Source organism: Sinocyclocheilus rhinocerous, unplaced genomic scaffold (assembly GCF_001515625.1).
Source record: "Sinocyclocheilus rhinocerous isolate Xijiao unplaced genomic scaffold, SAMN03320098_v1.1 scaffold314, whole genome shotgun sequence".
Taxonomy (NCBI): Eukaryota; Metazoa; Chordata; class Actinopteri; order Cypriniformes; family Cyprinidae; genus Sinocyclocheilus; species Sinocyclocheilus rhinocerous.
In genome coordinates, this window is record NW_015630021.1 from 492,324 (window position 1) to 507,483 (window position 15,160).

Sequence of the window (15,160 nt, forward strand, 5' to 3'; positions counted from 1 at the left end):
GAAAGGAAATATTATAGAAATTGATTAACATTGTAATTTTACAGTCATGCTGTACAATAAAATTATTACTTTGTTTTTCTTAAATACTTTTTTATTTTACAGTGAAATATTACAATTGTAACATTTCTTATTTTGTTTTAGTAAATTTTTTATGTTCATTTGGTAACATTATTATTATTTAATTGCCGTATTATTGATATACAATCATACCATTTTTGCTAAATTGTGCGGCCGTATACAAACAAGCACAGCAATCGCAATGACAATTTTTATCAGAAAAATCACAGTTCAGTTTTTTCTCCAAATCGTGCAGCCCTGTTAGCATTGTTCTCAACAGCGTTATGAGATTTTATTTCCCATAATATTCCAGTCCTTCACTTTTGTTTAAGTTCTACTTTGTGCGGCCGGCACGGGTCTCTTTGAGTTTTTGTGTGTGACATTGCTCATGTTTTGTCCCTGTCGTCTCCCTCCATTATGGTGCGATACCGTGCTGTAGGTCACAGAGTTGATCTCAGTACTAGAGGTTAAACAGCAAGAGCTGAGTGGCCTGCTGCAGGAAAAGCGCTCTCTGGAGCAAGAAGTTAGTGTGCTGGTAAGTGACGGTGTAAAGATACCTTCATGGAAACTGACTAGAGAAAAATACTTACGCAAAATCGCTTAGGTAAATGATAATAAAAGTACTTAAAGGGATAGTTCACCCAAAAATTAATATGTTGCCATTTACATTTCTGTTATTTTTCTTTAATAATGAAAGTCAGCATGGTCCAGTGTTGTTTTAGACCCCGCTGATTTTTAATATGTGACCCTGGAGCACGAAACCAGTCTTAAGTGTCAATTTTTCAAAATTGCTGAATAAATAGGCTTTCCATTGATGTATGGTTTGTTATGATAGGACAATATTTGGTCGAGATACAACTATTTTAAAATCTGGAATCTGAGGGTGCAAAAAAATCTAAATATTGAGAAAAGCGCTTTTAAAGTTGTCCGAATGAAGTTCTTAGCAATGCATATTGCTAATCAAAAATTAAGTTTTGATATATTTACGGTAAGAAATTTACAAAATATCTTCATGGAACATGATCTTTACTTAATAGCCTAATGAATATTGGCATAAAAGAAAAATCGATAATTTTGACCCATACAATGTTTTTTTGGCTATTGCTAAAAATATACCCAAGCGATTTAAGGCTGGTTTTGTGGTCCAGGGTCACATATAATAAATTACTTGCAGCTCAGAGCGAGCAGACTGCGGTCATTGCTTTCGGAGGCGGATGCTGCTGTTTGGGAATGCAGTCGTGTAAGACAGTTCTGGGAGGCAATTATATAGAAATACTTTGATGACAGACATTTCTCGGGCATTTAAGAAAGATCATAACAACATTTCAGATGCTGTGCATCGGTCCGCTGGTTAGTCAGGTTATGCCATCCCATAGCTCAAAGTCACATGATATTTTTTGATGAGCATGGAGGATTTTATTCGGTAAATGTGTTTCCATCGTTTTATTGGATAAAAAGCTTACCCAACACAATTGTGCGCATACGTTTTTAATGCGCATTTTTAGAATTTTTGCGCATCTTGGCGTTCCCATCCAGAGTTTTTTTATGCGATATTCCAAAATGCGCATTAAAATAGGTGGATGGAAACATAGCTATTGATAGGGACCACAGACAACAGACCGGCGGTGACATCACAGTAGGAACCAATCGGCAACGTGACGGCGGCGTATGTGAGAAATTTATAAAAAGTGTATGTGTGATAATAAGTATGAGGTGTGATTTGTGAACTTTTTGGCGATTGCTAGAGGAGAACTAACACGCTCGCCAGCTGTCTGGCCAAAATCTCATAGCAGAGATGGTCTTATTATTATACAAGGGTCTGTATTATTTACCATTGAAGAAAGCGTAACGGTCAACTTGGATCCCGTGAGCCTTGATAACCCATCACATAACATGTGGATAAGCGCGTGGATAAGCGTCTGGATAACGTGCGTCTGAATAACGTAGGCCTACGTGTGAATAAGCAAAGCACATTGATAATCTTTTGGCTTTGTCCTATTTTGCCCCAAGGAAGGCTTTAAGGTGGTAATGAAGGAAACATTTACATCTGTCTCCCTACGACTGTGATCATAAAAGCTTCAGTAGATATCATAACACATGAACAGTAGGCTACTAGCCTATGAACTACAGCCTTATTTTAATAGATGATAACATTTGACGAAAATGTGTCAAACTGTTGTAGACCAGTAACAAAACATTTTCAAATAGGTCTATGTATAAACATTTATTAATTATTTATCAATATATAGGCTATCAATATGAACATGTAGAGTACAACAAACTGCTCTTGTAATGAGCAGATGTATGACGTGAAAAAAAAAATCTTTAAAAAAATCTGCTGATCATACAATTACTTTTCAGAAATGAGGTCTACTGTGCAGTGAATTCTTTTTTTCTTTAGAGACGTGTTGCATTAATTATTACCAGTAAGTTCATGTGCTCTGATTAACATGTTATTATTATATTCTAATATTTTCTTTAAACTGTAGTTACTGTGAATATATTTGGAGAAACCAGTTTATTTTATTTATTCAGTTTATTTTATAATCAAAAGCCTATGTGGTAACAAAACCCAAGGATAAAAGCTGTGATATATAGGCCTATAAAATAAATAGGCCTATTTGAAGCTTATTTTAAAAAATCAATTTCCATACCTTTGAACAGAAATAAATGCATATAACAATTTCATTTAACTATGATGTACTGACTGTAGTTTTATATAATCAGTGTACAATGAAATCTGTTTATCCCAAAGTTTTTCCAATTGTTTATATTTTCTAAAATGCTGTCTTACAGTTTTTCGTTTGCTAATACACAATTCATGAAACAATTCAACATTTTCTCACAACTATAAACACAATCTCATAACTACAGTACACACATACTTGTTCAAACATCCACATCAAAATCAAATACTCCAGTCAAAAACCTTTATTTCTATCAATTTCAAACTTTGGCCTCAGATGACACACATAACCTACAACTTCTACACAGACAACTTACCAGTGAACACTATTGAGATCAATTCAGAACACTGTAACAAAAACCTCTTATTGGGATTCAGGAGTAATTTGGCAGCTCAATGTCTATTATAGTATACAACATAAATGAAAAATGCAGAAAGAATAAGATACAACAACGAGCTTTAGGAAACATCAAGTTTCATTACACTACTGTAAAGTGATCTTACAGTAGATGAAGTAGGTGCATCTTACAAGAGAAAAGTAAAAAAAAACAAAGAACTGAATATGAAATAAGTATGCAACATAATACAGTATACTGTTGATTACGTGCATACATAAATAATTTGGCCAAATTTAATTACAGTAGTATACAGTACTATAGCAGTTTCTTGGTCTTCTGACAAAACACTTTTTCTACCTCCCTAGGCAGTTGTCTCTCAGTTCTGCAAAAATACATGCAAAAACAAGCTACAAGTAAATTAGACGATCACAAGTTTGAGGGTGAACAACATGTGCTACAGTTTACTGGACACAGAATAGTTAAATGTCCCTTATATGAAGTACTGTTTACTGTATACTGTATGTGTAAGCAGTATAAAACTGTCAATGATCCTTTCAGCTCTCTCTCCAGTGCTAGGATGCATTTTTAAAGCAGTCACCTGTGATCCTGTTTATACTACCCTGAGATTCTGACTGGTGTGTCATCAGTTTTGCTACTGAATGCGTACTGATGGATAAATGTGTGCTATTTGAGTTCACACTGTGACACTTGAGTTATTCATATTATGTGTTTGTGTTTATGAAAACATGGGAAAACCTTTGTAAAATTTTTGTGTAGAACTTTGGAGAAATCATTAAGAAAATTGGAATGTGTGTGAAGTGAAACATGTTTATAGTTTTGAGAAATGTATCTTTGTTTTGAGAACTGAATAAATGGCTTGGGAAATTGTGCCTACTGAATCAGTTATAGTGTGTTAGCAATATGACAGTTTGTGACAGTTTGACATATATGTCGCACGTGCTATGAAAAAACTGGTCTGTGCGATGAATAAATTTACCACTGTAGCACGCGTGCGATAAAGTTTCGCATGCAGCTCTTAAAGGGACAGTAGTTACTAAACATGCTGCCACTATCATTAAAGGGGTCATATGATGCGATTTCAATTTTTCCTTTCTCTTTGGAGTGTTATAAGCTCTTGGTGCATAAAGAAGATCTGTAAAGTTGCAAAGACTAAAGTCTCAAATCCAAAGAAATATTCTTTATAAAAGTTAAGAGTCAGCCACGCCTACCTAAAACGGCTCGTTCTAACACACCCCCACATACCTACGTCACGATCTGGGAAAATTTGCATAACGCCGCCCAAATGTTCAAGCAAAGAAAGAAGGCGTAACTTTTATCCTCGCTGTAGTATTGTTGTTGCCGCCGCCATGTCGTGAAGACGCTGTGTGATTCGGTGTGAAAGCAAAACTACTTTGTTTGGTCTTCCAAAAGAGGACGATATCCGCTTCGTCATGCCTAGAGCTGATCCGTGCTGGTCGCTGAGGAAATACATCAACTTAGTGAAAAATAAAGCACTGTTTTTTTTATTTGTATAGTATGTGTATTTGTAATGTATATCTTTGTTCTTATTTTCTAATAACAAAGATAAAATAATGACAAATATTTTTATCTTTGCTTACTTTGGCCTAAATGTCTGCCATTATTTTTTTATTTTGTTAAGGTGTAAGAGGTGTTATGTTTCTGCACTCTTCCATTTTTAGCAAATTAAGAAAAATTTGTCTAAAAACCATTTTTGTGATGGTTTGTATTTTTTGTGCTCTGTATGGAATATCAGTGCCTGTTTAAGTGATGAACTTTCAACCTCTGTAGCACCAGTGCTTTGTGAAAAAAAGTTAACGTACAGCCCTGATTCCAGTATAATTTATAGCCTAGTATATTATAATTTCTACTAAACCATTACATGATTGAAGTGTTTACTCATAGGCCATTGCTTACATTATGAATTAATCTTTAATTAATTAATTTCATTTTAATGGTTTTCTATGGGGACAAAACTCTTAAAGGTAAAAATGTCTTTCCATTTGGATTATACTGCCATTATCTTAGTAATATATGGTGCTTACAATAGAACTATGAATTGGTTGTTCCTGGTTGTTGTTTTACAAATTATTAGCACATCTTCTAAATAACATTGTCAGTTCATTGATTGGCTAATATATTGCAGTGTAATTTTACTCGTCATATTTTCGTCAACATATTCTGAGGTGCTAAAACAAGATTAGGAAATATATGATGCTAAATGTTACAACATACTGTTTTTTTTCTTTCTTTTTTTTGCTCAAAACAAAACAAAAATACAGTAATTTATAGCACTTAATACATTTCACAAAATCACACATAGAACTGGCAAAAGTTACTGCAGATGACACGGCGCAGGCGTCACGTATCGCGACAAAAGTGTCGCGCTTCTTATCTCACGTCATTGGTCACAGCTTCTGTTCACGGTAAGGTAAGGACGATCGACACGATTGGCTGCTTCGTTAGCAAAGTAGATGCTTTGTTTTTTTTGCAGAAATATAATTCAATACAAAAGAAACAAATAATACAGAAAAAAAATTACAATTTACTTAAAAACCGTTCCATAATACGAGATGCCTTCAGAGCTTTTTTATTAGAGGAGACTTTTTGAAGTGATGACAATAATAAATGTAGATCACAAGCAAATATTTTGCAGCTGGGTTTAAATTTAAGGTATCTAGTTTTGTGGATATGGTATTTACCCATCATATAAATAAAATTTTAAGACATCATCTAACTCCTTATTGTCTGAAATATCAGAATGGAAAACAACCTTACTAATGGAAATACTACAGAGCTGGTGGAACACAAGAAATAGGGAAGCTGATATTTGAAGCCAGAATTGTTTAGAATAATAACAGAAATAGAATAAATGTGAAATAGATTATTCTTCCTCTTGGCAAAAAGAGCAGAGTGGAGAAATATTATGGTTAAACTGACTCAGATACCTATTACAAGAGTAATGATGATTTTAAAATGAATTTCATGCACAAATCACTAGGCATGTAACGATTCACTCAACTCACAATTCGATTCGATTTTGATTTCACGATTCGATTTTCTCACGATTTTTTTAACAAAATGAGATTGAAGACATTATACAGTAAATGAAAAGGTGTCGTTTTATTAGGCTATTGCTGCACATTTCTTTGTAAAATTTAAATATAACAAAACTAAATTTAAATTTTAAAACAAACCCCAAATCAAACAAGTTACACAAATAAAATAAATTCTCTTAATATGAACAAACTAAGGCTTTGTCTGTGCTCTTTCCATTTAAAATTAGAGGCAACCACTGGATTTTAATCATGATCCAAACAAAGATGCAGCATACATGCAGCATTAGTAGTTTTTAATCTAATTTAGACTGTATAATTTTGAAATTTGAAACAAAAACAGAATGTTCTGACTTTAGTTTTGTGAAACTATACTACATAAAACATATCTGAATGAAACAGCAGATGAGCTGAATGAGACGCAGATTCACTCTCTGACAGCAGGTGGCGCTTATGAACAGCAATGATACAGTGTTTCCTAGGTTACCACTGTAAACACAGCAGAGCTGCGCTTATGAACACTACTTTAATATGCATTGTTCAGAAGCAAGATTAAAAGAAAATACCACAAACTTTTCTAAAGATAGTCAGTTCCCCTCAGAGATACATTCATATAAACTCCTAATCTAATTGTATCGTGATTTGTTTGGCATCTCAACCGATTTGAATCGATTTTCGACCGGTGTACCAACGAAACATGCTACCTATCAAATTGTGCTACCAAAAATATATTTGCATTGTTTTAAGGGTAAGTTTAGGTTAAGGGTAGGTTTAGGGTAGGGGTAGGTATGGACATTAAAAAAAGTCTCAAACCACATGAATAAGATGCTGGTAGCATAATCTGATAGGTAGCATTTTTCGCTAGCGATTTGTGCTTCCTATCTTTTTAATGGGAGGTAGCACAATCTGAGCTGGTAGCACAAATCGTCAGAACACCAGCTCGCGGTTAATCGTTACATCCCTACAAATCACACCTCATACAAAGCCAGCACTATACTCAACAACGTGAGTGTCACGTAAAAGAACACGAATGTCTCCTTCGGTATGTAATCCGTGGCACTTTCCACACTTCATACTATCCACACTTCACACCCTCCCTTCTACCCGTCCCCCCTCCTTTCCTCTATTCTCCTCCCTCCCGCTCTGACTGTGAGAATGCCCGTGCTGTACTGACAGAAACGATACGGGCTTAGCAGACATGGAGGCCCGATTAACGAGAGAGGCCCATTCCGTCGCGTCTGAGCTCGACTAACGCGGACCCGGAGAGGGATTCGGGCGACACATCAGATTAACACGGGTAACGAGCACAGCACAGAAGACGGGGGAGAGGGCGAAGAATTTGAGAGAGAGATCCATTTCGGGTCCTCTGTTGATTCAACGCAGCAGCCGCCATTTTGTTGTCAGTGTTTTTAATAACCCGTGCAGGGCTCATCCCGAAGAGCGATAGATTTTTGTATTCCGCTTCTTTTGGTCCTTTCGAGGATGTTTTTACGCTATTGTTGGATTTTTATTGCCCGGGCGAGAAGGGAACACTTAAATAATGTGCGTCCCCACCAACAGCGGCTGCTTCGTTACATTAACGTTACTAACGTTAGTCGTGTGAACGCATCGCGGGGTTAGCTAGCCATTCCAGCAAATGTGCCTGACAGGACAGATCATTAGAGTGCGGGTTTAGTGGTACGATCTACCTGCCGTGAATTCACTCATTTGGGGGGTACTAAACAACACAGAGACGTGAATTGAATGACCGTTGACATTGTATACGCGGGGTTATAGCCGCGATGTTGGGCAAAGCCAACTTAACGTAACTTACCTTGCTCACAGACATCTTTCAAAATTTCAGCAAGGTATTTTGACATCTAGTTGTAGCAACAGTCTCAGTCCAATAACTTGATATTGTTGTTTCATATAGTGTAATTTTTGGCACACTGTTCTAATTTAAGATTAAGCTCAAGATATGCTCTTTGCTAACGAGCTATGCTAGCTATATTAGGATCATAAACCGTGACTAGTGCGCCTCACGTACATAAATATCGTTACACCTCATTTTTGCGAAATGACTGGATATACACACTAGACGAATATTTTGTTATGCCATGTATTGGTTGGAATATTCTTCCTTGAAATGTGACCGTTTTCCCCCCTTTTGCTTTTTTGGGCACATCAGCGATTTCAAGATAAATATCCGAGCGACCATGCTGTTGCGTAGGAAGGGAGGATTTTGATCGCAAATTATGTGAACGCCGTTCTGGACCGCTATTAAGGTGAGCAACTTGTTAGTTAATTCTGCATTTAGACTGAAAATGTGCTTTAAACGAGCTGGTTGGTTTACTAGGACATCTGTCAAAACAAGTGAAGAAAATGCAGTGTTTTGATGCTGGAAATGTTCGCGTAGCGCAAAAGCTTTGTTTGTTGTCGCTAGTACGTAATGCTATTTAAGAAATGTTGAGGTATTCATTCACAAGCCGTTTTGGCCACTGAATTTTATGTGTTCGTTTCATAGAAAATAACCATAAGTAGTACCTGCGAGTTGATCATCCTCAGTTAACCTCGCTCACAATAGGGTTCGTTGCACGTGCAAATTGCGCGCGCCTTTGCTTGGTTATATTTTTTCCCATTGGAACAGATTTCTTGAGTAGTGTAGAAAGTGGTGTCTGGAGCCTTTGAGCCACCTTTGACCTCTGACACCGCTGTCAAGGAGACCAGAACTAAGCTTCCCGCTAGCTGAGTGCTGTTTGAGTGGATAGGCGTGATTTCAGGCATTTAGTTAGTGGTCGGAAAAGATTTAGCCAAGACGCATTGTGTTTGGAATATGAGTGCAGATTAATAGCAAATCTCAATGCTTAGCCTGTGTTTGACGGTTTAGTTTCGTTTTGTGATTCTTTCTGATGGCATCTGATGCTAAGTTGCGAGCTGTATGTTATAGTAGATAAATTAATCGTTGGGTGGCTTACAGTGGCACCAAAATATTTGGGCACTTAGGCTAATATATGAATGGCATTTTTAAGATGAGAAATTAAACTAAGTTGCATTTATTTTTTGTGACTGAGAATATGCTCAATATTTAAATGTATTGTTCAAAATAAAGACAAAAATTATGTAGACACTTTCTGGTTGTCAAACGTTAGTGTAGGGCTGGACAATAATTCAATATCAATATGTATCGCAATATAATTTTCAATAACGGTGATATGATTTTTAAACACATTTCCGATATTTCGATATACATTTACCAGTGTTTCCCATACATTGATTTATTTGTGGCGTTTGATTTCGTTGAATAAACATGAGCACTGCAGGTTTCAAAATCAAAAAGCAGCGCAGGTGTTTTATATGAATGAATCTCTGAAGGGAACCGACTGTCTTCAGAAAAGTTTCGATTAGGGCTGCACGATATATCGTTTCAGCATCGATATCGCGATGTGCGCATCAGCAATAGTCACATCGCAGGATGTGTGATGTTTAGTATAGGCTAAACATCGTTATATGATCGTTATTTATACTGATTGTTTTCTTTGCTCACACACACACGGTGTCTACACCGGATGCGACAGCTGTACAGAGATACCCATTTTAAATACATTTAGTAGCAGAGCTACTACACGTGATTTTCAGTGCTGGAAATCCATTTATCCATTTGTTGAAACTTCCGCGTAGACGTGGAGAGTGCAGGTCACGGTTGCTTAGCAACGGCAGACGCCACAAAGCACAAGCTCCTGAGTGCTTTGGAAAGAAGGCGAAAGCGGCGTGACTGGCGTTTTCCACGCGTTTTTAGGCGCGACATGTGAACGGCCCCAAAGTCTGTCTACACTGGACGCGACAAAGCGACCGTTGCCCGTTATTTGAACTTTGTGTCAGTACGTCATAGAGAACGCGGCATCAGTTTACTGTCAGGGATTTGTCGTGCCGCGCCGCATCCAGTGTAGACAGACAGCATCATTGATTATTATGGGTTCATTGTATTTTGTCGAGTCGCTTGCGTCTGGTGAAGACACGGTGAGAGCCACGCAGATGCACGTGAGCACTGAATTCTGTTCACTTCTGCGTCTATTTGTGCCTGAAATACTGTGCTCTGCAAGTATCCTTGTAAACGCAGTTGCTTATGGCTTTGGTGAAGGGAAACAATTGAGAAAGAAAATGGTGTAACAGTATATTGGTTTACAGCAGTTTAATGTTCCTGTTGCTTTCTCTGTCATGAACGTTAATCAAACAACAAAACACAAAGAACACAGATTTATTAGATTTAATTTATACAGTGAAGACTATGCAGTGTTATTATACATTTGATTATTCAATTTCTGTACCTGAATACTGTTAGACTTACCTGAAAAATATAAAGCACTGCTTATTTCATTTGTATCTTTGTTCTGTTATTTATCTATGCTTGTAATTTGTTTATTTCCTATGCTGATTTACTCGCCTACAAAATCACCCCAATCATTGATTATTTTTTTTCCCCAAATAGAGCTATTGTACAAAAATGTGAGGGGTGTACTCACTTCTGTGAGATACTGTATATCGCAGAAAAATAAAATATCGCAATGTGAGCTTTTTCTCTTCTGCTCACCAATCCTGCATTTATTTGATCCAAAGTACAGCAAAATCAGTAACATTTTGTATTATTTTTACTATTTAAAATAACTGCTTTCTATTTGAAATTATAGAAATTTTATTTAGCACTGCAATTTTATTTTGTTTATAATACTTTTATTTAGCAATGATGATTTAAATTGATCAAAAAGATTATAATGTTACAAAAGATTTCTATTTCAGATAAATGCTGTTCTTCTGAACTTTCTATTCATCAAAGAAACCTGAAAAAATACTCCTTTGTTTTCAACATAATACATGTTTTTGAGCAGCAAATCAGCATATTAGAATGATTTCTGAAGCAGTGTTAATTTCGTTGACAAATAATTTTCGTCATAATTTGTCTACGCCATTTTTTTCGCCGACGATAACGAACTCTTCGAACTCGAAACTCTTTTTGAATGACAAAAACTATGATGTAAATCTATTGACATTTTCGTCAACGAATAAAAACGAGACGAAAATGTTAGGGACAAACTCTTCGAACTCGAAACTCTTTTTGAATGACAAAAACTATGACGTAAATCTATTGACATTTTCGTCAACGAATAAAAACGAAACGTGGTTCGGAGGTTAGATGCGTACATATGAACTGGCGGGACATAAGACAACATACACTTGCTGCACGTCGCATAAAACGTTAAAAAATGTCAATATGTGGGAGTAAGAGAAGAGCAGACATATGGATAAATCTGACGACGCAAGAGAGAACTCAAAGTGAGACTGACCGACCGATCACCGATCTGGGCCAGTCATGAGGAAAATCGGCCGATTCCGATCCCTGGCCAATCGATCGGTGCATCTCTAGTTTTTAGATGTAGTTTGCCAGTGCTGTTTCTCTTCTTGCCATCTAGTCACCCTCAGGCTCACTAAATCTAAACTACAACTCAACTCTCACTGTCTCCCAATTTGACCTGCAGTGTGTTTTGGCTGGTTGGAGGTTGTGGCTTTCCGTGCTCGTAGAAGAAACGCGGACACATAATTTCATAGCAGAAGAAAGACTGTCTAAATACACAGAGTTAGTATATTATATACCCATGCTGCCAAAACAAGCATAGATTAAAGAGTTGTGAATGACAGGTGCTGAAGAAGCGTGGATGGAGGAGGAAGCAGAAGAATCACTGACTTGAGAGTTTCATTTTTGTTTGTTGATAAATTGACTTTGATGTTACACTAAGAAAAAATGCTTCTGAAAATGAATCTGGTCACACTTTAGTGTAGTGTTCATGTTTCCATGTACTTAATGTACGTAAATAATGAAAAGTAATGGTTCACATTGTTATTAGAATAGTAATTAATTATAGCAACAAGTAATATTTGTAACACGATCACTGTAAAATAAAATCGTTTTTGGTTGGTTGCTTTGTTTTCTTTATTCTGTTCCTGTAGCTCAACTGGTAGAGTATGATGCTTGCAACACCAAGAGCATGGGTTCGAATCCCATTGCTTCAGATAGGCTACATAAATGTAAATGTGTTGGATTGTTGCAAATGATAGCTTGCTGCAATTTTTTGTCCAGCTTTCCCTCAAGACTTTTCTCTAAGCCATTTTACAATACAAGGTAGCATTTATTTTTGGCATCTTCTCTGCAAAGAGAGGAGGGATGAAAGAGAGAATAACACAGTAACGAGAAGCGGAGTACGACCCAGAGTGCTGAGGAAATAGGGGAATGATTGTCACTAAGGGAGGGACGAACCAGGGAAAAAAGATGGTGGGAGGGAGCGCTGGGGAAATGTGTTTTCGATTAGCAGGAGCACAACGACTCTATTTTGACCGCTTTACTGTTAGATTTCCAAGTGAGTGTTAGAGGGAGACTGAATGAGTGAGGACGGAGAGAGTGACAGAATGGGGTGAAAGGGTAGGTCGGGCAGAGAACAAGAGAGGTGCGATTTTTGGATGGCCGTGTGTGAAATGGGAAAGGGCGAATGGAAGAGAAAGGGCGTGTTTAAGTGAGATGGGGTAAGTAATTATAGCAAACATTGAGAAGTTGAGAGAAGGAAGGCAGGGCTCCAAGTTCTGGAGCGTAGTTTATAGTTGTGGTGATTTCACAGAAAATTACTTTCTCAATATAAAATACCACCACTAATGAAACAACACTCTGTAAAATGGCTCTTAGAGCTTTTTCTCGTGCCGAGCGCTAAACGGCCGTAACCGTACATGTAGCGTTCCAATGACTTCTTAATAGGCGTTCTTGTGTAATCTTTAAACCTTGGCTCTCAGCGGGGCATAAAGAAACGGTCCTCTTCTGTCGCTCTACCCTCTCTTTTTCCTTTTCTTTCCCGGTCTTTCATTCACTCTGCTCTTTTCTGACTGGCAGTCATAAAAAGGGCTCGAAAAGGTGACTGGATCCTCTGTCTCCCAGAGGTCCCTTTATGCTGAGGTCACTGATCGGACTCGCCTCTCAATGACTTGACCCTCAGAAAGCACCTGTACTCGGCGCAGTACTAACTTACTCAGTGGCCTTTTGTTTTTGAGGTGTGCAAGGGGCATAAGGTTACTTTTGTCAAGTCCCCAGTACTTTTTTGTGCATTCCAAAAAAAAAAGTTTGTTCTCTGTCTTTTATAATCCAAGTAAATTTATTAGAAAAGCTCTTACAAAGTATTGGAAAAAGGGATTGTTAATTGTTTGTGAACTTTAGGCCTACTGCTTAGAATTTCCAATTACCATTTATAAATGATAGATTCTGATCCTCCTGTCCAAGTATTTATAGTTATATGAGTATTATAAGGCTGGTTCACACAAAAATTAATATTCTGAAATTATTTTCATAGTCTTTTTTTTTTTTTTGCAAAAAAGGTCTTGCTCATAATGGGACTTGGGCTGAACTCCAAAAAGGTACCATAAAAGTAGCTGATATGCCTTCTTGAAATGAAACATTGAGTGTTTGCATGTACAACAAAACATCAGAGATCGGCTCATAAACACATAACACAAGAAAACCTTATCTCCAGTTTTGATGAAAAAACAGATACATTGGCACATTGAATTAATCTACTGGTTAAAGTGCTGAGTCCAATCAAACAGATGGGCAAAAATCTGTTTTTTGTCAAACTGTTTATGACTTTCATCTGGTAAAACGTGTTTGCAGGATCTTACATGTTGTTGGTTTATTAAGCATTATCCATTTAAAATTGTGAATGTGATCATATGCGTTTATCAATATGAAGCAGTGCAGTTGTAAAAAAAAAAATCTGCAAAAGGCTCTTAATTAAAATACAAATATTACTGAATTGTGTTTATAAAGTCATTTTATTTTAATTCAGCTTTCTGTCTGGCCACATAGGGTATCATTCCAAACTATCCAGAACTATCAAAAGACTCTGTAGAGTTTGGATTTTAGTGACTAGCCTTTCTGTGTCCTTAGTTGGATCATTCAAAGTCGTTTTTGTGGTGGTAATGATCCATGTTTGCAAAGTCGTTCTGTGTTAATAATTAAATTAAAAGTTAAGACTGTCTCAGAAGTGTGGATAATTTGTCTTTTGGTCGTAACACCCCCTCTCTTGTTTTTATCTCCTCAGTTTGAAGGTGAGAGGGCTTGGCACTTGGGAAGGGACGACATTGCTTCAACCCAACAAGGATATTTTTACAACCTCTGCTTTTTCCCCCTTCCCCTCCATTCCACTTCTTTCTTCCTACCTGACATCTGCACAGTTCTCCAGTACCTACCTATACCTGCGAGTGAGAACATCCTGTCCCACTCAAGCCCCCCTTGTTCCCCAAATCACCAATGGATCAGAGGACACAGGGGGGGCCCTCTACACCGCCCCCGCTCCCTGTCAATGTCCCTCCAGCAGAACGCGAGAACGAGGGAGTAGGAGGAAAGAAGGACGATGAAGAGGAAAAGAAAAAACAAGAGAAACCAAGAGATGGGGTACAAAGTGAAACTTGTGCTGCTGAAAGTGGGACGAGTGACCAGCAACAGCAGCAATCTGCACAGTTCTCGGTCAAAGAAACCAGTTACTCTGAGGGAAATGTCAAGCTCAAGATAGGCCTACAGGCCAAGCGCATGAAGAAGCCTCCTAAGATACTGGAGAACTATGTCTGTCGTCCAGCCTTCCGAGCCACTGTAAGGCATAGTGGAGGACGAGGCGGAGGACGTGTTAATCGTGGGGCCGGAGCCAGTGATGGGAGCAACCACACTTCTATCCCAAGTCGTGGAAAAGGAGAGAAAAGCCCCTCTGTCAGCCGAGGAGCATCTCTATCATCTAGTGCTCCTGCTGCTGCATCTCCCTCACCTTCTCTCCCTCCTCCCGTTTCCACCAGCCCAGTAACTCCTGTGAATGGAAGTGCTCCAGCAAAAAAGGTACGGTTGTTTAACTTCTCACGCAGCATTTCTTAAATAAGACATTGTACATAAAGAAAGAGACTAGCTGAAATTACATAACAAGGAAACCAACAGTGACATGATTGAAAGG

The 15,160-nt window shown here is 37.6% G+C and overlaps 1 protein-coding gene across 4 annotated transcripts in view; it reads left to right on the top strand.

The window, feature by feature from the left end:
* The first annotated feature begins 7,292 nt into the window (after positions 1-7,292).
* ash1l (ash1 (absent, small, or homeotic)-like (Drosophila)) overlaps positions 7,293-15,160 on the top strand; it is a 42,418-nt gene continuing 34,550 nt past the window's right edge. Inside the window, exons 1-4 of one of the 4 annotated variants that reach the window (XM_016551630.1) lie at positions 7,293-7,452; positions 8,323-8,419; positions 13,542-13,580; positions 14,264-15,048. In XM_016551630.1, coding sequence (XP_016407116.1) covers positions 14,473-15,048 — 576 coding nt within the window. In that variant the 5' untranslated portion in view covers positions 7,293-7,452; positions 8,323-8,419; positions 13,542-13,580; positions 14,264-14,472. Of the gene's footprint in view, positions 7,453-7,512; positions 7,698-8,322; positions 8,420-13,541; positions 13,581-14,263; positions 15,049-15,160 lie in introns of those variants that run through there. The other 3 variants (XM_016551631.1, XM_016551628.1, XM_016551629.1) reach the window with 3 other exon arrangements.